Here is a 23,468-nt window from a genome sequence, read left to right on the forward strand (position 1 = left end):
CTTGAGGTGAACTTAGAGGGTCACATGAGAAAAATGCATTCCTTAGTCATGCTACAACCATCTTAAAAGGGCATAAATGATAAATGTCTTACTTTAGTCAATCTTAAGACAAGGATGACTTCATTTGTCAACTTTGAGGAGCAAATAGTTTAGTTGCAACAACACCTAAAAAACAAATTAGACAAATGCATAAATTAAGAACACTCATTGCCCTAAAATTATACTCCTTTCTTGTAGGATTGTCCTTGCCATGAACAACCTCAATACAACATTGCAAGTTCTAGCAAGATCATGTTAAAGATTTGACCTGATATGAATTGAGCTTAAGGTAGTGCATTTTATGACACTTTCATGTTGGAATGTTGGATCATACTTTTAATTTTCAACATCCTTTTATTAAGCATATTGTCTCGTGGGATATTAGAATAATATAGGTGAGAAGGATCTCAACAAACATGTAAATACCTTTTTGAATGAGATGTTTTTGTTAGAGCCCTTTATGTAATTTTATGTAGAACCTTTCCCTAAACCTTGAGGGGAGAGGGGTTTTAAGCTCTCCCTATTGATTGGTCCACAATTATGATCTCCTCACTATAACCTTTGCTTGACCTTTCATCTCAAAAAGAGAGTCACCTTAAGGTTCTCACTTCGCAACACAACACTTAGCAACAATTTTACAAGATTATATATGGAGATTTCACTTGTGTCAAGTTTGTCAAAAGATATCACATATACTATGATAGAGTCTATTAGAAATGACATACTTGTTCAATTGTCTTTGCAAGTAATGATGATTTATAGTAGCCTCGATGATCGAAAAGTTGAAGAAGAAAGGTTTGTAGAGTATAAAAATCTCAAAGAAGGAAAAACATGGGAGTGGCTTAAGAAATCCCCTAATTACATGCATTATTGTAGGGGTAAAACCAATTTTTCTAGTTTCAAATTAAGGGTAACAATGGTACCACAATTAAGAATTTAAATTACCATGATTGTAACACAAAACCCCACATTTTCTCATATTTTTGAAGGCTCGAGGTACAACTTCCAATTTGAAGGGGATGCATGTTTTTCTAATTAACTAACAGGAACATCTATGACTCAAACATATGAAGAGGTGTGATTGAAACAATGCCTAGATTGAATTATCCCCTTTACCTTCTAAAAGACCTACATCCCAACACCAAAGAAATAACAAGTGTGCTCACTTTATTAAAAGGCTTCACCATGATTCTAAATTGCGGTTGCAGTTGTAATTATGGCCATTGTGAGTGCTGTGATGTAAATTGTAATTATTGCGACGTGAAATTATTATATATTTGCACTAAACATAAATAAATAGTTCTATAATAATAAAAATTAATCAAACATCTTTTTTTCTTAATTTTTCATTTCAAAGTCCAAACTCCTTTCTCTCTTTCTTAAAATGCATCATACACTTTCCAACACTCCAACTAACCATCATTAGTTACCTCCCTCCCTCTCTTAACATCCCATATTACCAAACTTATTAGATTAAAAATAAATAAAATGGTGTTATGGATTTGTTACAGTTGCGTTGTAAAATTTTCGATGATTTAAAAACACACCGCAATTGCGGATTGTTGCGGTTGTAAAAAGCACTGCAACAATAATATTATGGTCATAACATGTGTTGTAAACCGTAATTTAGAATTTAGAACCTTGGACTTGATTTCAGTAATAGGTCGAGCTAGGAGACAATTGTGTCAAACGTATGCTTGAGGCTGAATATGCCAAAATGTTTCACCTTTGCCCAAAAAAAAAGGTCAACTTAAGTTGTTGGTTGAAAAGTTGATAGAATTCAATCACAATACAATTAATAACTTAGGTGCAAGGCCATTTTAGTGCACCTAGTTATGAGAGAACCCACTTCAACTCAACGCAACTTTTATTCTATAAATATAGACGTCAATAGTGTTACATATTTATTACCTATTGTTACTTTATCAAAGTCACTATTAACTTATGTAAATATAGACATCAATAGTGTTAATTAGGTACATATTTATTACCTATTATTACTTTGTCAAAATCAGTATTAACTTAAGTGTTGAAGTATTTTTCATGTATTCAACTTATTTTCATTGTAATAGATGAGAGATAATTGTCAATCCACCTTGGACTTTGGTCAAAGTCAAACTTAAGTCTTGGTCAAAATTAGCTTTAAACTTGACAATATTTAAAAGAAAATTTAAATTTATAAAATGGTGAATCAAATAAGAATTTCTAGTTGGTATGTGAAATAATAATCAATTTTAACTCAAGTTGTACAATCATGAATGGTAAAAATTAAAAATTTACATATCATTTAAAAAATTATGTGTATTTTTGTCTTTTAATCTTAATCATTAAAATATAATCTATTGATTTAAATTTATAATACTTATTTATTAATTGTGGAAAATATATTGTTTCATACGAGTTTCAAAATTGTAAAATTACATAGTTGCAATATAGGGAATTAAAAACAATGCTTTTAATATTTATGTAAAACAACATTGTTAAAGTATTAAACACATAGTTTTTTTTTTTATAAATAATTGTTGTTGGAGCATGCAACTATAACATCCGTAATTGGTATTGGAGTAAGAAATTTTCAAGATATGGCATAATTAACCCTCAATAATTTTTTTGTATTCATATAATTCAAACTCAAAGTTACATGTTAATTCAACTGAATGTATATTTTTTCTAATAGAAACCTTTAATCCTTTTCAATTTTATCTTTTTTATGTCACATATATATGAATATATACATTAAAAATTATTATCATTTGATCAATTTAAATTTAAAACAAATAATCCTTCCATTTTGTTTAATAATATATAATAATTTTATTACATCATATTTGATTTCGGTTGGCTCTATTATGCATTCAAATACAACTTAAATTTCGTAATTTACTTCGCTAGTGTAAAGATAGTTACATATAAGCCCTTCACTTTGTCTCATTCATTGAACGGTAAAATTTCTCTTATTTGAATAAGCTAGTTCGTGATTAAAACCATAGCTTTAGGCATGAAAAGGAAGAATGTCATGATCATATTGGATTAGATGGGAGTCACAGTAAGGATCTTTTAGGGAAAAAAGAGAACAAGTCATCTTCATAATCAACCTGTTCAAGGGTGACAGTGCGAGATATAATTATATTGAACCACGACAACAACAGTTGGAACTGTCATTTCCATCTCATGAAATGGCTAGATTTTTTCAAATTGGGATAAGGGGACTTTCACAAGCATTGTGCTCTTGTTATAAATGTGAAGGTGCTCATTATATATATTTGCTATGAAATTACGTGTCGTATTTTGATATGCTACTTAATTTGTTAATTTTGTTTTAAAACTATCTTTTCAGTAATTGCTTAATTCAATCAATGAAAAGTAAGTAAGGCTGTTATAAATATATTTGGACATGCATCATATGCAGTATGAATAACAAAGGAGATACCATATTTATATACACAAGTCTCAATCTCATGGGTGGTTGGGTGTTACTAACACATTTATGTAAAACCCTAGTCATCCAAATAATCATGGTTTGATCTGAATAGATGAGGACAAGAGGTACTTGCTCTTGGTTTCAAATCTGAATGAACTAGGGTGTTTGTGAAATCTAATATATTCAGTTGATCCTCGTGGTCGATACACGGTTTCATTAGTATATATACTCGACTATCATTATATTAGTAATGTCTTGCATTAATTTGATCTCCATCTATCTACCCGTGCCATGTTTATGAGAAAGTCAAGCCATGCTGCAAAAAGTTCATCTCTCTCTTTATATTATAACCATCAGATTTAATATTATTATAAAGTGCATGAACTTTTAATTATAAATTAGCTTCATCCCACTATGTTATTTTAATAGAAATTAGAATATAAAGTGTTTTTACAGTGTTGCTTAATCATAAACTATTGTATATATAAAAAAAAAATTATTTGATAATAGTTATTTTACAAATCATATCCAATATAATTCTGATATAAAAGTTTTTATAATTTCTAATATAAAAGCTTTTATAATAACGATGTATATTTATTAAACTTCCATATAAAATCTGATATACTACGTCTGTTGGAAACAGTAGAGATAGATTTAAATGATTGAAAATATAAGATCAACTTTCAATTTGAAATTAACGTGCAAGAACATTATGAGTGTTAGGTATGAGTTTTTTTAATAATAAAATATTATTTTAATATATCATATGTAATTTTGGGTTGGTTAAAAATAATAGTTATATTTTTTGTGAGTTGCTTGACATCTGTAAGTGTACACGAATCCAAGTCCTAAGTTAGTGAAGATAATTTTTTTTAAGAAAATAAGAATTAATAATAATCATCAATATATATATATATATAGAAAGAGGAGGATTCATACGACACCGGTATAATCTAAGATAATTTGATACTTTATTCTTATAAAACAAAATTGACGTAATATATTTATTTTAAAATATACTAAAATATGAACATTTTGATTACTTTCAAGTTATTGTTCAATTTTAATAAAATTTGACATACACATATAAATTGATATGAACTTTCAATCTAACGGTTGAATTTATAAAATTCACATTTAATATAAAGTTATTGAACGATATAACACTTAATAAAAATTACACCAGTATCTTTTGAACTCTCTTCATATATATATATATATATATATATATATATATATATAATAAAATATAAATGTAAAAAAAATATCAATAAGTTCAACATATAAATTAAAAAGTGTAAATATAATATTTGTAAACATATATTTATAATTTAATTAAGTGAGGAAGTGCATCTCTCTACCCTCACTATAACGTAGATTCATCATTAAATATACATATAAGAGAAAAATCATAGAGAAAAAAAAAATTTGTAAGTTCAATAATTTTAAAATAAAAACTTGCATTGAAATAAGAATTATGTGAATTATTTAATTACAATTGAGGTAGCATCTATAGATTAAAAAAAATGTAAAATGAATTGCTTATTTTTAGAACATTGATGATAAAATTGAACAATTTTTGAAAAAATGCGGTGATATTTGCTCCATGTCACAATAAATGATTCAATTAATAAATAACATGCAGAGTTAGAGTAGGGTATATTTTAATTTATAAAAAGAGATTATTTGTTATATACTCGTCATGATATTATTTATTAATTGAATAGTGTAGGGTCTAAAAGAATAAGTACACTATATGGAAAAAAATATTTAAGTCTGGAAAATAAAATTGTTTTTATATTTTATTTTTTATTGGAATATTTTATTTATTTTGTAACATTTTAAGGACATTTAACAAAAATTTGAAAGAAATATTGATATGATGGTTGAAAATTAAGAAAATCACTATAATTCTGATTTTTCAAAGCCACTGAATTCATTTCCTACTTAAAATGGGGACGAAAGTTTGAAAATTTTAAAAACACATCATTGAAGATTGATGACTCTTTTATGTTCTAGTTGCGGATTTTAATGTTTACTTACACAATGACTAGGTTGTTATTTTTTTTATGTCCATCTCTTTTCATTGTTGCAAATCGGTTAACATTAATTTAGTTAACAATAACTTATAAATAGTTGTTTAACAAACACTAAACCCCTCTATTAACAATGACTTGTTATGCCTAGTAATAACTCATAACTATCACTTATTTACATATTTGTTATAATGACAACTTTTTTCTTTTAAATATAAAAATATCTCTTAATTTTGTTTATCATGTGTCTACAGTCACACTAAAATGTAAAAATTTTCGCACAAAAGTGAGAAAATTTTATGTTATCTTTTTAATAATAAAAAGCATAATTTTTTTAAAACATTTTTCAACGTCAATTATATTGTTAGATAATATTTTTGCAAGTCTTACTAAATAGAACGAGAGTTGCACGTTAGATCATACATAAATTTCATTTAATAATAAGATACTTTTTAAAGATGTTATTGATAATTTTTATTTAAAAAAATGATATTGAGTGATTTAATCATGTTAAATCTTATGCTAAATACATTCTCAACGTTTTAATAATTATGTGTATGATTAGATATCAATTTAAAAACAATGTTAAAAAACACACGTTTTAATAAATAAAAAAACACAAAAAATTGTAAATATAATTTTTTTAATTTCAATTAAAATGAACTAGGTCTCAAATAGTAGTTAATGTATTTATCTTTTTCCAGACACACGAAAAGAGAGAAATGAATGTAAAACAAAAAATCGTAATAATTCAAAAATTTAAAAATGTAATTAATGAGTGGCATACAAGGCATTAGTTAACCCCAAGCGTGTAGTTCAACAGTAAGGGTTGATTCACGCTTAAATAAGGTCAGGAGTTCGAATCCTGCATTGTGTATGCAGCCACGGTGGATACTTCATGGAGAAACCAAAAATAAAAATAAAAATACAAGGCATTAGTTAACCCTTTATTTTTATGTCTCGTCTGTGCTGAAGAATGATGATATTGTTGCCCCATTTTACTTTTACCCTCTTCCTCTCTTTCTTCCCTCTGTCTTTGCGGTGATTCTGTCCCTTACTTTTTGTGATTCTCTATTTTGTTCTCTTCTCAATTCTCAATTCTCAATTCTCAATTTCTCATTCCACATTCATTCATTCATAATCCACAATTCATTTACCTCTCTCACTCCCAACTCCAAAAATCTTGCCTCGAAATCGCTCATCCATTTTCACTTTACGTAAGCCACCCTAAGTAGGGCTACCCCTATCAACCTTTTTGTCCCACCAAAATAAGTATTCAAAAATAACCAAATATCATATATAATGTTTTTTTTTTTTTACAATAATCACACTAAGTACCACATCCTTCGTAACTAGCTCTGTCGCATTGCACAAAAACTTAGATACTATGATATACAATATTTGTAGGTGAAGTTTCATTTCTAATACCAACAACACTTATAATATTATGCAAATTTTATATAAATATATAAAAATAAAATTTAACTTGTTAATTTTTAAAGTTTTTTTTATTATTATTTTAACAAAATAAAGTTCATTAGATATTTTTTTTTATACTTATTTCACTGTTTTTTAAAATAAACTCTCGCACCGTAATTTTTATTTGATAAGTGATTAATCTAGTATCTAGGCGGTCATATATGTGGCAAGAGAAGTTAGGAATTAGAAAATTTATTAGATTAGAAAGAAATGCAGTTCGCTTGTTTAATCGGTTCCACAATGTGTACTAAAGTAAAATAATTTGTATAATATAATATAATTGAGTTCACTGTGCAGGATTGTAGTGTAAACTGAAGATTAAGATGGAGGGTTGGGTGGTGATGTAGTTGTAGCTGCGGTTGTAATGACATTAACTTAACATGTGGCGTCGTTTATTCATTCTCTTGAATCGAGGAAAGTAGGGAGCAATTCTGAGCATAGTGCCATTCATGGAGGGATCCATCTTGTTTTTGCTTCATCAAAATGTTCCCTCTCCATCCATTTTCCAAATCTAGCATTCATCAAACAACATTTCTCTCTTCACCTCCACAACACTTCTCTCTCTTCTCATTTCACCTATGCAACTTACTCCATCTTTATGCTAACCGTTAAAGTTTTACTTCTTGTTCTTTGACTAGCTTCCCTTTTCTCTCTCTCTTTCTCTCTGAACTTGGTTTGCTTCTGTCTCATAGAAATCAGGTTGGTCTTCTCTGCTACTCACTCTCTCTCTCTCTCTCTCTTTTTCAACAGCTGTTCTTAAATATACTAATTTTGGTGGGGTTCCTGTTTTGAACTCACCTTGGAGTTTAACTGAATTGTTATGTACTCAAGTATTGATTTTTTTTTTTTTAATTTCTTTCTAGTACTGGTAATGATCTTTGTCAGGTACAAGGTCTTTAATGGTTCTTCAGGTGGTTGTGATTCTTCTATTTCTTCTTCTGTTTTCAGACCCAGATCTCGGTTTTACCCACCCACTATTGCTGCTTCTGTAAAGTCTTCAAATTTTTATTGATTCTAGGCTTGTCAATTTCTTGCTTTAAACGGGTCGTTTACAATTTTTTTTTTTTTTTTGTATTTTCTCTTCCCTCCTTTCTCTTGTTGTTTCATTCCAAAATTTGTTGAAATGAACTAGTTACAGCTTTATGTTCGGTCAGTGCTGCAGGGCATGATTAGTTTTGTATTCTGCAACAGCTTTGGGTGTGCTTAATTGTTGTTTGTGGTTGAGGAATTACTGAGATTCACCCAAATGTACTGAATTCTATGATATCTCTTGGCACAAATTCATAAACAATTGTTAGATCTGGCTGGAATATGCTGCTGACTGTTCTGAAAGACATACCTAATACCATGTTTCAAAAACTTATGTTTTGATTATCCTCAATTCCTTTGGCACATCCCCTTGTTCAAGGAGTAGTGTTTCTCTCTTGATCTTCTCCCTCTCTCTGTGCTAATGTCCCATTTACTTGCGTTACTCTTCAGATTATTAACCTTCTCCGGCATATGACATTGGTAGTCTTCATCTCTGGTTTAATAATATTCTTACTTGTAAAAGATTTGTTCATTTTCTTTAGTTCTTACCTTTTGATGCTCTGGTGTAATCTCTAAGTTGGTCTGTGAAACTCTTGTATATATATGCCTTGCTTCCATTTTTTGTTACGTTGTTGAAAGATTACATTAACTTGAGCTGATTTTCTGGTCACATGGAATCAACTTAAAAGAATTCCTAGGCTTTTGAGCTTTTAATTGAGAGTGATAAGTTGGATGCAGGGTTTATCGGCTAGATTGCCACCATGATAAAGCAAATTCTTAGCAAATTGCCAAAGAAGGTGCCAAAATCCGACTCATCAGATTCTGCAAGGAGTGACTCTAGCAATACTACTAGTTTTGGGAATGTATTTCAGTGTACAAATGTCGGAAGCACCATTTCAAGCAAATTAAATGTTGTGAAGAGGGTATCTTCCGTTGTTTTCCCTGCAAGCATGAGTGCTGGAGTGGAAGCAGTTGACCCCTGTCTGTCTTTCAAAGATGTTTCAAATACACAGAAGCAAAGCCTGTTCATTAGTAAGTTAAATCTTTGCTGCAAAGTTTATGATATGAGTGATCCTGATAAGAACAGTACAGAGCAAGATCTCAAACGACAAACGTTGTTGGAGCTTGTTGATTTTGTTTCTTCTGGATCGGTTAAGTTCACAGAGCCGGCAATTGCTGCATTGTGTAAAATGTGTGCAGCTAATTTGTTCAGGGTTTTCCCACCTAAGTTTCGGACAAGTACCACGGGTGGAGAAACAGAAGATGAAGAACCTATGTTTGATCCTGCCTGGTCTCACCTACAAGTTGTTTATGATCTACTCCTTCAATTCATCAATTATAACTCCCTTGATGTGAAGTTGGCAAAAGTGCATATAGATCATGCCTTTATTTTAAGATTACTTGACCTTTTTGATTCTGAGGACCCTAGAGAAAGAGATTGCTTGAAAACAATCCTGCATAGAATCTATGGGAAATTCATGGTTCATAGGCCTTTCATTCGGAAATCCGTTAGCAACATCATCTACCGGTTTGTTTTTGAGACTGAGCGGCATAATGGAATCGCTGAGCTGTTGGAGATTTTTGGGAGTGTTATTAGTGGTTTTGCTTTGCCATTGAAGGAAGAGCATAAAATATTTTTGTGTAGGGCTTTAATTCCTTTGCACAAACCTAAATCTGTTGGCATTTATCATCAACAGTTAACATATTGTGTTGTACAGTTCATAGACAAGGATCAAAGACTGGCTAGCACTGTGATAAAGGGACTATTGAAGTATTGGCCAGTAACAAATAGCCAGAAGGAGCTAATGTTGATAAGTGAGTTGGAAGAGATTTTGGAAATGACTAGCATGGCTGAGTTCCAGAAGATCATGGTCCCGCTGTTTCGACGAATGGCTTGCTGCCTTAATAGTTCTCATTATCAGGTAGATTAACGTCTTGATTGGATAAACTTTTCATAAACAAATAATAAGAAGTTAACGTCTGTTTAGAGAGACAAATTAGAAGAGTTTTTTTAGTAGAAAACAAATTTAGAAAAGTTTTGGAGATCTTGTGTACTGGAATAATCTCTTTATTATCATCAGTACATAAGTTCTAAAAACTCTTTTAAGCATGAATCAGATAAGGTTCTTTGGTTCTTTTCATTTAACTTCTTCAAAGTTGATTTTAACTCGTGAAGAAACTTGGTGCATCTTAGTAAGTTGTTATAGAGAAGTTTATCCGAAGAGGGTGTATATGATTTTATAATGTAATTGACTATAGCATTACAAGAGTGAGTTGAATAATGTCTTTTGGTGATGTGCCATATATTGATGTGTTGAATTATTGATTCAGGTGGCTGAGCGAGCTCATTTGCTATGGAACAATGAGCACATCCTGAATCTGATAACGCAAAACCGACAGGTGATACTGCCTCTAGTGTTCTCAGCCATTGTACATAATGCAGAAAGTCACTGGAACCAAGCAGTGCTGAACCTGACTCAGAACATAAGGAAGATGCTGTCTCAGATGGACGAGGAGCTGGTGGATGCATGCCAACGCAGGATTGAGGAAGAAGATTCAAGTGCAAGTGCTGCAGCAGAGAAGAGAAGACTAACATGGGAACGCCTAGAAGCTGCTGCTGCTGCTACTGTTACTGCTACTTCTAGTGTCCAATATGAAGGTGGTGGTGATGTTTTAGTCCCAGTAAAATCTGCTACATGCTCAGTGGCATGCTAATTACTAGTGGTGGTGTGGTTCTTGAGTTTTATAATTTGGCAATAGGGTATGTATACAAATGGTACCCTTACCTTACCCTCACTCAAATTGTGCTGAGTAGTAGGTGATATTATTATTATTATTATTATTTTATAGTATTGTTGTGGGGGTGTGTGTGTCGGTGGCTTATTCGTGCGTGCAATTATTTGCAGTGTCAGCACCGTAACCCTGACTCTTTAATCAGTTTTCTTACCCTATGGACCCCACCTTAGTCCCTTCCCCTGCGGTGTCATTGCCCATATCATATCATATCATATCTGCATCTCCCTATGTGCCAACTCAAAAGTTTCATTCCTTGTCTATTTTTTACCTGCTTCAATGGTAAAACAAATAGTTACTGGAATGGAAGCATATTTGGTTTATAAAGGAACTGGTTTCCTATTCCAATTTGGTTTCTTTGTGTATTACTTTTATCAACTCAATTCATTTTCAAATTGTTTTTTAGTGAAATATTTATTAACTTTCTTGATAAATTAATCATTATTAATGGAAGTTTTTAATCACTTTTTTCATTTATAATATTGGATTGGAGATCTTATTTAAGAAAATTGAATCATTAATTAAAACATTTGTTATATCAATTAATTTATAAGTTTATATCTTTGACCTTTAAATTACTTTTATCTTAAATTTAATATTTTTTATAAAATATGAAATTCACTAATTTTATTGATGGGATATTTTATTTGGGATTATGTATGGAAAAGTTTAGATAAATTATTTATTCTTAGCAAAGGAATTTTCTAGCTGGTATTTATTTATATTTTAAAAGGTTTTACTCAATAAAAATTCTACTTATTTTAAAGTTAAATCAAACATAAAGTTTTATACATATTCATTTTATGATATTTATCAATTTAGTAGTTAAATTGATAAAATTTAATAACTTTCAAAAAATTTAAACAAAGTGAGTTATAATAAATGAGTCACCCACTTGCACACACTTAACACGGGCAAAGATTGACCTTTTTTAAGGGGAATGATGTAAACCTCTACTTTAACATAGGCAAAGTTAAAACGAGATTGTAAGACAAATTTTTTATTTTAAGACGTGTTTAGTTTTAATATTCTTTTTAATACATAATTCTAAAATAGTGAACATGTCTTTCTAAAAATATTTATTAGAAGTTAGTAAATACAAATGGTTTTTAATCTCTCTATATTATGTTTAAATTTTTTTAAATATATAAAATGAGATGGTGGTTAATCTAGAGGGTGTTTCGACCTTAACTATTACGTTTTTTAAATTTAAGATTGGTGGATAAGTGTATTGTCACAATTTTTGATTGTGATGATTAGATTAAGAAAAATAGTTCAATTTAGTTTATATGCGTTTTAGACTCGAGATTAGTATTTAGTGGACAAACATATCATTTCGATCTCTAATTAAAAAGATTAGACTGAAATTTGATTAAAAGAGTATAATCGAGTAAGTCTTGATCTCTAACTAAAAAGGTTAGACTGAAATTTGACTAAAAGAGTATAATTGAGTAAGTCGACTTTAAGAATAAGTTGACATGAATTTGATATATAAATAATGATACAAAATTTAGTTATTTAATATTTCAAAATATAATATTTACTAGTATTGGGAAAAACCCAAGTCCCACATCGACTAGAGATTAGGCAATTGAATAATATATAAGTGGAAAGCAACCCTCACCTTACAAGCCGGTTTTGTAGGGTTGAGTTAGGCTTCAATCCACTATTCTAACATGGTATCAGAGTCATTTAGATCCACTTTAAAAATGGGCCACCCACCATTGATGCATGCCTCATAGGTGTGAATGGGGTGTATTGGGAAAAACCCAAATGGGCCACCCACCATTGATGCATGCCTCATAGGTGTGAATGGGGTGTATTGGGAAAAACCCAAGTCCCGCCAATCCTAGATCATTAAAAAGGGTCACCCACCATTTATCCACGTACCAAGCCCAATAGTGCTGGACGTGAGAGGGGTGTATTGGGAAAAACCCAAGTCCCACATCGACTAGAGATTAGGCAATTGAATAATATATAAGTGGAAAGCAACCCTCACCTTACAAGCCGGTTTTGTAAGGTTGAGTTAGGCTTCAATCCACTATTCTAACAACTAGTAAATAAACTATCACAAAATTTTAAAATTTTTAGGATTTATAAAAATATAATAACTAGATATACAATCCTTTTATTAAAGGGAAGATATAATTTTTTTTTTTTTTGAATATTCTACTTTTAGATGGAGATTGAGTGATCTCTAATATGTTCTTTAGACCGGAACAATAATAAAATAAAATATTTATAATAATTATTTTAAAAAAATGAAATCTGTCACGGCAAACAACATATTACGTGGTTAATAGGATATCTTTATATCTTATTCTTACCTACTGCAGCCGCCCTCTAAAGTTTACTTTAGATTTAATGCATTCACTCACCTGGTATCAGACCCTTCGTTTCTTATTTTCGCTTCTTTGGAATAATCAATATTAATAATTAATGTCATAACTTTTGCACCATAGATAAATGACCTTGAGGATTGATTCATACTTTTCCTTGTGCTATAGACACAACAAATGATAAAAAGAGATAAATTTGAAATGTAATAGTAATGAGATAAGGAAAAACAAGGGACAATAAATTATGTAAAAATTGTTATGTGTATCATTACTTTTAAGGAGATGGGTTTAATACACTTAGACATTGGACAAATAAAAAAAAACACATGAGAGAAATTAGTTGAGAGTTTAAAGCTTTATGAATTACTAATAAGTTTAACTCAATTACTTGAATAAGATGCATGAGTTATTAATTTTTTAATATTGAGTTTGATTTCGATAGATTAAAAAGAAGTTGAAGCTATCAAACATTTAAATTTGAAATAATATTTTTTAATAGTCATATTAGATATAAAAAGAAAAATAAATTATCACCCATAATAATTTTATCTAATTTAAATAAGATTGTCTTCCATTAAAAAAATATCATTCATATAGTAATCATATTTAAATACACATATGATTGTGACCCATAAAAAAATTATACGTGATTTGTGAAAAAAAATATAAAATAATATATATATATATATATATATATATATATATATATATATATATATATATATATATATATATATAAACAAGGAGATATTGAATCTTATACATCTTACTTTGATATCACGTGTTTATACTTTATAACATCTAAATGTACATTTTAAATTGATTGGTTATCCAATATATATATTCATATATAGTTTTTTCATTTTAGCTATTCATGGATATGCTAATTTAGAGATAGCTTGTATTCTAGAATCCAAGAGACAGCCATTAACTTTTTATATTATTATTATTTAATCAAAGATTCAGTTTAATTATATTTCATAGTCCCAAACCAAATAGAAAATAGTTGAATGGCAGATAGGAAACTTAGTCGATAAGGAAGAATAAAATGACGTAGTTAATTAAAAATAAAATATAATAATAATAATAATAAATGACATTGGTTGGTCTGTACCCTAACCAAACGGTCCAAACCTGCTTTAGTTCCACATAAATTGCAAGGAAATCAAAACTTACTCGCAGGTTTCATATTTTTGTTACATAACCTTTTAGTTTTAAGGAAAAATGCATGCACCTCCTGCGTACCAAGAGATAAGTTACGTGGATCATGTTCGCAGACGCCACGAAGAAAAAGGGTGCCTTTATGCTTGGTTGGTTTTGTATAGTTATCACTTATCATTGTTGCTTTTGTTGTTAAATTTTTTGTTATTATTGCTGTTGCCACTCTACCGCATGGATGATTTAATTTTCATCATTTTGCTCTCTTTGTTCTCGACACTTAATTAGTCCCTTTTCTTACATGGTGCTTGTTCGTGTGAATTGAATCATCAATTTTATTACTGTCATTTGTTGACTGGTGGAAATTTCATTGGGATTTGCAGCTTGTTCGCTCTGTGTTGCTGCTTCTGCTGCTATGAGACCTGTGAGTGCTGTTTGGATGTAGTGTGTTGCTGCTGCCCTTAGATAATATCATCATATAATATAATATTATATATATATATTATATTATATATATATATATATATATATGCTTTCTTCTATATATCTATATATATCTAAAGTAATAATAATTACAAATGAAGATGCACATGAACTTTTTGAGTATGTTACTTTTGACTTATGGTTGTGTTTGTAAATTTACTTTATGATCAACGGGTACCCTTAACCTTTTTCATTGTTGAATATTTTATTTAGCGCAAGTTACTCTCATAGTGATAACATAATAGTGAAATGAACAATAAAATGAACATTTTTGGGACCCTTTTTGGCGTATATGTCGGCAAAAGGGTTGGTGATTCTAGTGCAGAGTGATGAACTGGAGCCCTCTCCGGGACCAAATTTTAGTAGGCATGGTATTCAACAGTTTCTATGAGTTGAGATTTGAATTTATATTTTATAGTGGACGAACAATGCTTATTTGTTTTTGACCAATGAAAAGTAAAAGTTCTTGAAAAGTGCTGTATTGCCAAAATGGGTTACAAGAAACAGCAAAGTTTATCCAGAATTTATATTTAACTATGGTGCCCCCATGGCTCCATCTGTTTGGTATGAGAATAATGTAGTTAAAGCATCTTAAATTTCAAAACATTCTGTGGTCAAGTTTTAAATTTAAGTCAGGACATTACTGTTGAAAACGAAATAACATGTTACTGAAGTCAGAGTATACTCCCTACGTTCGAAGTCATTCATGTTTTAGTATTTTAAAATAATAATAAAAAAGTCAGATTGATATTTTAATTTTTATGAAATATTAAATTTTTGTTCCAATTTTATATTTTATTAAATACTGTTGTCTTCCAATATTTAATTAATAACGTATTTATAGAAATAAAAAAAATAAGGATATTTTAGAAAAAACTTTTCTCTATAAATACTATTGTATTAGAATAATTTGTGTGAAAAATCTTAAATATTATTATTATCTCTGTTTATTTTTAACAGTCATTTGAATATAAACTAATAAACATGATAAATTTTCTTGTTTTTCATAAAATAATTTTGATATTTTCTATTATATTTTTTTTCATTTTTACTCTATGATAGATCATATAATTAAAAATTAGGTAGAATATATGGGTTTAATTAAAAATAATAATAATAAGTATTGTCTTGAACTTAGAAAATAACAATATATATAAATAAAATTTTACTTAAAATCGATGACTAAAAAGAAATTGAGGGAGTGATAAACTTGGAGTGGAGAGAGCATATATTAAAGGTGAGGTTGATTGAATTATTTTTCTCTTAATTTTTAAATATGATTTTATAAAATAAAGAGAATAAAAAAGGCAACAAAGATGTAAAAATATGATAAAGAACATAAGTATATGCGGTAAAAAGATTAGTCTAATATGATCTATAGTTCGATAGATATTGATTAGCATTTAAATGGATTGAAGCAGGTTGTTTACTAAATAGACTATGTTTTTGTCTTGTTTGTAGGCTGAAACCAAAAGGAAAAAAAATTGAGAATTGTAAAAATAAAAATATCGAAACCCTAAAAGATTTTAATATACATATATATAAAGTTAACAAAATTAACATAAGATTAAGAAAAAGTATAAGAAAATTTACATGGACCAACAAAATAATGAAATTTAAAATAAAATTGCATCTATATTACTCAAACATCAAATAAATCATTAAAAAAAAACTCAAGAAGTACAATTAAAGACAAGCACTCATAGAGTAATCATCTTTAACAGAACAAGTATAAGATTTTTAGTGGATGAGACACAACATCTGGGGGAAGTTCGACCGACAGGAAGATTTACAGTAAGGTTAGATGAGATGTGGTGTGATTATAGCAAGTTCCAAAAAGTTCACATCACATACTCGCATGTAATTGCTTTATGCTTACACGCACACCATAATTTTAACATTTACATATCTCCTGTCTATACCTTACAAGAAGTCTTTAAGGTATATGAAGGACAATTTGGAGAAGTTAGACACGAAGACTATTGACCAACTTATACTGGCTCAACTTTGTACTCAAATCCAGAATTCAAAAGAATTTTCAAGGATTAACCTAAGTCAAGTAGAATAAGAACAAAGATGAACATTAGAGAATAACAAAATTGTGTAAAATATTGTTCTTATTGTCATACCCCTGATCACACAAGGAAAACATGTCTAAACATTGTTCATGGCCGTCATTGATTAATGTTGCTTGCAACTTATTTTCTTTAATGTATCATTTTCAAATTAATGTTACTAATTACCTTTTTTATTAAATAATTTTATTATTAATATATTAATATTTAATATTAATTAACTTATTTTATTTAATATGTAAATTTGTGATCATAATTAAATTATCATATTAATATTATAAATTATTAACAAAATTTTTAATTATAAATAAATATAAACATAATATTATTTATTAATTTTATTGATTTTATATACTTATTTTATTTTTTAAATTAAAATGTATATTCTAATTTTACAAAAAATTAACATTTAAAAAACAAACAAAAAATCTCTGCTCGAAATTCGGCTCCATGGAGACCGAATTTTGACATGTTTTGTTACAAGAGATGAGAACGTAGAAGCTTAGAATTCGGTTCCTTAAGAACCGAATTCTGACTTTATAGTAAAGGATGCTAGTTGTGTAAATAAAGGATAGCGAGTCCATTTGGATTTTTTAAAAAAATATTTTTTTCAGTAAAAAATTCACCAAAATAAATGTTTAAATGGGCCAACATTTTATTTTATTTTAAATAGCTTAGTTTGTAGGATAAATGAACTGTTCATGGTAATAAAAATCAATATAAAAAACTAAAACAGTTTAGATAGATGTTTTGATTTTGATTTTAAAAAACAGAAAAGAGATATATTTTGAAAATAATTCTCCAATACTAGTTTTATGAATCAAGCTTTTTTAATTTTAAAAAACAAGAAACAAGTAGGCCCTACATCTATTAAGGTAAGTACAACCAATAGTCAAGTTAGGACAATCGAATACAGCAAGATAGAAGTATATGAGAAACGTTAACAAAACAATATTTGTTAAGATTAATATTTTTAAATCTCATTACAAAAAATCTTTTTATACGTAAATTTTTATCAATTTTTGTTTTCGTTCCTTAACAATTTTTTTTATACTAATTTTAACCTTTGAACTTTTACTAATTTTTACTTTTAGTTCTTAATTTTTTTTTCAATTGAAATTTTAGTTCTTGATGTCAAAATTTTTTATTTATAAAGAAAAATTCAAGATTAAAATCATATAAAATTTGTTCAAGTATAAAAAAAATTTGACAAAAATTCAGATAATAAAAACATCTAAAACTCATAAAATTTATAAATAAGGACTGAAATGTAATAAATAAGGTATAAGTCTCAGAATTTTAAGTTTTATTTTGATCAAATTCTCCATAGTCATAGATATTATAGAAAAAGAAAATAAGAAAGTAAAATTAAATTTTTCCATACATAAAAATCTATTTATGAATCTCAATCTTTTTAAGTTAGATGAGACAACTTAAGTAAAAAATTAAGTAGATAAGTTAATTTTAATTTTTTTTAAATAATTTATTTATCATTTTATTTTATTTTATTTAAAATGTTTATGGGGAAATTCATATAAACGAAGCCTTTTACCTTATAAAAAGTTTAAGAAAAATGATTCTCCAATCTCTGCGCTGTTCTGTACCAAAACATATATTATTAAAAAAGAAAAAAAAAAGTCATTTTAATGACATCAACGCTTAAAAAAAATAATCTCTCATTATAGACATAGAAGATAGTTTGACTACGATTCTTTATAATTTATTTGAAAAAAGTTGAATGAAATAAGCGTGATATAATTTTATATTTATTATTTTTTAATTAAAAAATTAAAAATAATTTAGAAATATTAATTACAGGATTTGGCCTTTTTGTCTTTTTGCTGATGTTGAGTTGTTGAAACAAGAATCGCAGAAGACATTAAGACCCCTTGAAGGCAGGTCTTTTAGACAGACCCCATCAACTTTGTCTCAACGATATAATACAAAGATGTTGAGTTGTTCAGATATGAATGATCAACAATTAGAATCATATGACAACTTGCAAAAGAGTCAAATAACTTAATATCCATGCTAAGATTGATTAATATTTATTATCATTTTTATAAATAAAAAAATCTTATTAGATACATTCCTAAAAGGCATGCCATTAATTGCTGTAGCAAATGTTTCTTTATTATTCGAATGTTGGCATTTCCAATCGATGAATGAGAATACAACTGTCTGTATAGGAACAACTAACAGCACTAGAATACAAGTTTTAAACTCTGGAACCTACCGACCACATAATCGCTTCTTGAGATGAATTTAGAAAATGTACAAACAAGCGATTGAAGTAAGAAATGAGGTCAACAGTATTGATACAAAGTTCACTGCATTGTTGTCAAGAATGTTGGCACCTGAAATCCTTCTAACTGTTGCTCCTGGCTTTGCAACAACCTGCAAAAAATGGAGTAAAAATTTTCAAGTATCAGATATCCAAGGATTAAAATAGGAGGGTTCTATGATGCCTTTTATTTCGATACCTCTCCCACTATTAATCATTGGATTTTGCAAGGAGATTTTTTCTACAAACTTCAAATGCAATATAGGAATACAAGCATAGAGAAAATATCCTTTGTACCTTGCGACGAATGGAACAGAATCCACTGAATTGCAATGTTGCACCCAAGAGAGAGTCAATGATACTACCACATAATCCTGCCAGGGTTGCAATGGGTATCACCAGAAGTTGCTTAAAAAATATATTAGAGTCACATGTGGTTGTTGAGAGTCCCATAAGAACAAACGCAAGACCGATGACACTTCCAGCTGCTGCAGCTGCTAGAATTCCTGTTTTTGTCACACCACCATTTGTACCTTTCTTCACAGTCTGATAATCATAGGAAAAACAAAAATGAAAAATGTAACCACAATTTCTGAAATCCTGTAGCAATGTTCTATTTAAACAATAACAGATGTAACAAGCCACTTGTCATAGGATGATATTCTAAGGCAGAGTTTGGTAACACTAGCTTATAGCTACATCGTCTTGTGTTATACACAGATGTTTGTAATAAAAACACAGAATAAGTCATAGAAACAGAATGTGAGGAATATTTTAAAGAGACTCAGAATCTTGAAGACCCCTTTGTGTTTCAAACTTCAAAACAAATTCAAGAACTTGTCATTCTTAGGAATGCAACTTCCCTTTTCATGACTAAAATGTCAATTAATCCCCGTTTTTGGGTAGGGTTGTTACATTCTCCGTAGTTATTGACATTGTAAAAAGACACCATGGCTCAACTGTCACCCTTAATGCCCCACCACCACCATCACATAGCCTCCGGTTCTACTTTCCCTGTTGCTTCCATCACTCATGAAATTGTCTTTAGGTTGAAATTTTGACAAAGATCCTATTTACTCTCACTAACGTATTTTTTTTCCTCAATTTAGTCCATCACGAATCAAGTGTCACATTTTAACCCCCCATTGACTAAAATTCCCTCAATTTCATTGCAACACAAGGAAGATGGAACAACTACCTGTAGGATCCTATGGATTGTCACTATCCAGCTTGTACATGCTACCCAATTCAGATATTTATCATTAATATAATGCTAAATTTAGCCTTGTAAAGAAATTTAAATAATATATTAAAGGTGAGGCTAAATTTGGCTACATTCCATCTTTCTCACAAAATGGTGGTCTATGGAGGGACTAGTAGGGGTGACTTTGAGCAAGCAACTAGATTGCAAAACACTGATCTACAGAGATTGAATTGAGAGCCAAATACTTAATGATCTAGGAAGAATGGATGCAACATTAGGCACAGATAAGATACAACATGGGCCTAGGGATATAACAAATTTTAGGACACAGATAAGATACAACATGACATGACATGGCTTATAGTGCAACATACAAAATTAGCATAGAAGTACAAATCTTTAGTTAAAAGTTAACATTAGTTAATAAAATCCTATCCTTAATCAAATTATTGATCTATTGTAGTATTTTGTTTGTATTTGAATAAAAACACCAAACACTAGAGCTGTTACGATTTAATTGAAGTTGTGTTCAAGTTGAACTAAACAAGAGAATACCAAATATGGATAAAATGAGCCACGAATACAGGACTTTGACCAAGTGATTATTCACCTTGAAAGTTGTGATCAAACGAGGCTGATCCTCACTGAGAATTCCAAGCTCCGAAGACCAAGTATCTCCATTGCAGCAGGAATAATGGCCGATAACAGCACCAATGAGAGACGTGATCAGAGGTGAGTCTTCAGAGTTCAAGCATTTATCCTGCCCTTCAGTGAGTACCCATATAGCTACAATCAGAACCGAGGCAATGCCACTATTGGCCAGAACTTGTATCCTGAAAAAAAAAAAAATAGTCAGGAAGAGAAAAGGGTCAACGTGGTGTCCTCAGAAAAATGAGGTGAAATTTTCAAGAATAAACTGTGTAAAAGAATGTATAAAATACAAAACAAAACCCATCATTCCTTTCACTGACACCAAACTAAACACAGAAAGAACTACGGCAATTACCATATCCATATCTCAATCAAAGAATCCATCCAAATATGGACACAACACAATCATTTTTCTCTTTAATTTTTTTGCATGAACGCATCCAATGACCCTTTTCTCCACGGTTGAAATAACATAAAACTACACGACCTTCAAAACAAGAGTCTAGAACACAAATCTTGAAGCAGAAAAGAAAAGAAAGAACTCACCAGTTCCTTTGTCCACCTTCTTTGAATTCAGGATCAATTGTTCGCTTTCTCTCCTCTCCCATCTTGGTGAGGCTGGAGGAAGAGTAAAAGAACGCAAGCAGCATCGCGCCAAACCTTCACGACCCACATACGAGAAGAGCAAAAAGATTAAATTTTGGAGTGACCCAAGAACCAAAACAGAGGAGAAAAGAAGTAAATACCTGTATCCGACAAAAAAGTGAAGGGCCATAACGAAGAAGCCTGCGAAAGCACCCGAAGTGCTGAGGGATTTTTTTCTGTAAGCTCTGAAAGAGATTATAAACGCAAGGGAAACTGCAACGAAGAGTTGAAGAAAGGAATCCATGATTGGTTTTGGTGTAACAGTAACTGCTCGAGGAAATGCTTGACTCAGTGTTATTTATAGTACTTCGTTGGTAGCTGCCACTTTCTGTTGGCCAACGTGGAATGCACATGTTCCATTTTTTTTTCTTTTTATAAACAAAGACTCACGTGATTTTTAGTTTTGTATATTTATAAATAATAGAAAATGTATCAAAAATCATAATAAAAAATTATGAGTTGTCAACCAAAAACCTTTGGAGACTATATATAGCCATACAAAAATGAGATTTTCATGTTACTGGTTAAGTGAATCTTATTAATATAAGTGTTTATATATTTGTCAATACACTATCTCCAATACAATCAAAAATATTTCAGAATTTATGTATTAGATAAATGTTTGAAAAAAAAATATTAAAATTGTTATATTTTTCTTTTCATTTTATTACAATAATATTAAAATAATCTAGATTATGATTCGTAATCCTCAAAATTATATTAAAATTGTTTAAATTGTAATATTTCTATTTTTATAAATTGATTGATCGAAATTTAAAAAAAAAAATAATAGAATAAACATATCATCATATCTTATCTTATTTTTATAAACATGATATACATATACCATATTTTAATATATATTTTAACATTATTTAATCTCGTGTTATAGTTTATAGAGTAATCACAAGTTATATAAATTATTTATAATTAATTTGAAAATCATGAAAATATACAAATCACTTATATAATTAGGTTTTTCTAATTATATTTTAAATAAAAACATATATTCTTAATAACCAAATCATTATAATTTGTCATTGTCTGGTTCAAAAATTAATTATTTTTAAATAAAAATGTGTATTTTATTTGTAAATAACAATATGATCTAAATATATTTTTAGTTCTTAAAAAAGGAACATATTTTGATTTTTGTCCTTGTAATTTTTTTTTTATTTTTCATTCTTATAAAATTCAAAACTATTGTTTTAGTTACAATAAATATATATTAATATATAAAAATCATATTAAAAGAGTAAGCTAAAGTATAAAAAAAATTAATATAATACAAGTATAGAAATGAAATAATCTATATTACTCATCAATAATAAAACACTTTATGGTTGACAACATATCAACACAACAAAATGTTTCAATTGTGGCATTCAATAATATAATCACCAAAGTATACGAACAACACTAAATTACACTATATAATATGCATACATTTTAACTAATACGTCGTTACATATTCACCTATAAAGATTTCTTACAATAGAGTGAACAATTTAAGTGACTTATCATATTAAACCAACATAATTTTTAATAGTTTAATTATCCTTCTAGTTCTTATATTTTTATTAACATTGTCTTTTAATCTTTATAGTTAAGATGTTTTTATTTTTTTTGAGTCGAAGGTGTTTTTATTTTAATCCTTATACATACTATTTTTATTTTCTTTTAGTCTCAATTATCTATTTCTATAATGAGTAAAAAATAATAAAAGGTAAAACTCAAAAGACTATAAGGACTAATAGGACAATGTGTGTGGGAGAGAGTCAAATATATTATTTTTAATTGTAAAGATTAAAAATCAAAGCCAATAAAAT

General features: G+C 29.1%; 2 protein-coding genes and 1 long non-coding RNA gene across 4 annotated transcripts; 2 read left to right on the top strand and 1 right to left on the bottom strand.

Annotated features, from left to right (window-relative positions):
• The first annotated feature begins 7,233 nt into the window (after positions 1 to 7,233).
• Positions 7,234 to 10,856, top strand: LOC109808565 (serine/threonine protein phosphatase 2A 57 kDa regulatory subunit B' kappa isoform). Of its 2 annotated transcripts, XM_083075590.1 has the most exons (4): positions 7,234 to 7,677; positions 8,133 to 8,487; positions 8,746 to 9,929; positions 10,339 to 10,856. In XM_083075590.1, the coding sequence occupies exons 3-4, from the start codon at positions 8,769 to 8,771 to the stop codon at positions 10,720 to 10,722; spliced, it is 1,545 nt and encodes a 514-aa protein (XP_082931716.1). In that variant the 5' UTR covers positions 7,234 to 7,677; positions 8,133 to 8,487; positions 8,746 to 8,768; the 3' UTR covers positions 10,723 to 10,856. The 2 variants fall into 2 exon arrangements, with proteins under 2 accessions (XP_082931716.1, XP_020227199.1); XM_020371610.3 differs by lacking the exon at positions 8,133 to 8,487 and having other exon boundaries at positions 7,236 to 7,677.
• Positions 10,857 to 14,084: 3,228 nt separating this feature from the next.
• Positions 14,085 to 14,983, top strand: LOC114916560 (uncharacterized). Its single transcript, XR_003805105.2, has 2 exons — positions 14,085 to 14,449; positions 14,681 to 14,983. It is a non-coding gene; the product is annotated as an uncharacterized LOC114916560 (long non-coding RNA).
• A 3,909-nt stretch (positions 14,984 to 18,892) lies between these two features.
• Positions 18,893 to 21,991, bottom strand: LOC109809135 (integral membrane protein (Protein of unknown function DUF92, transmembrane)). Its single transcript, XM_083075591.1, has 5 exons — positions 21,741 to 21,991; positions 21,541 to 21,654; positions 20,954 to 21,176; positions 19,437 to 19,685; positions 18,893 to 19,252 (listed from the first exon to the last, which is right to left on the bottom strand). Exons 1-5 carry the CDS (start codon positions 21,881 to 21,883, stop codon positions 19,121 to 19,123), a joined length of 861 nt encoding a protein of 286 aa, XP_082931717.1. The 5' UTR covers positions 21,884 to 21,991; the 3' UTR covers positions 18,893 to 19,120.
• Positions 21,992 to 23,468: the final 1,477 nt, after the last annotated feature.

Source organism: Cajanus cajan, chromosome 5 (genome assembly GCF_000230855.2).
Source record: "Cajanus cajan strain Asha chromosome 5, NIPB_CcT2T_4, whole genome shotgun sequence".
Taxonomy (NCBI): Eukaryota; Viridiplantae; Streptophyta; class Magnoliopsida; order Fabales; family Fabaceae; genus Cajanus; species Cajanus cajan.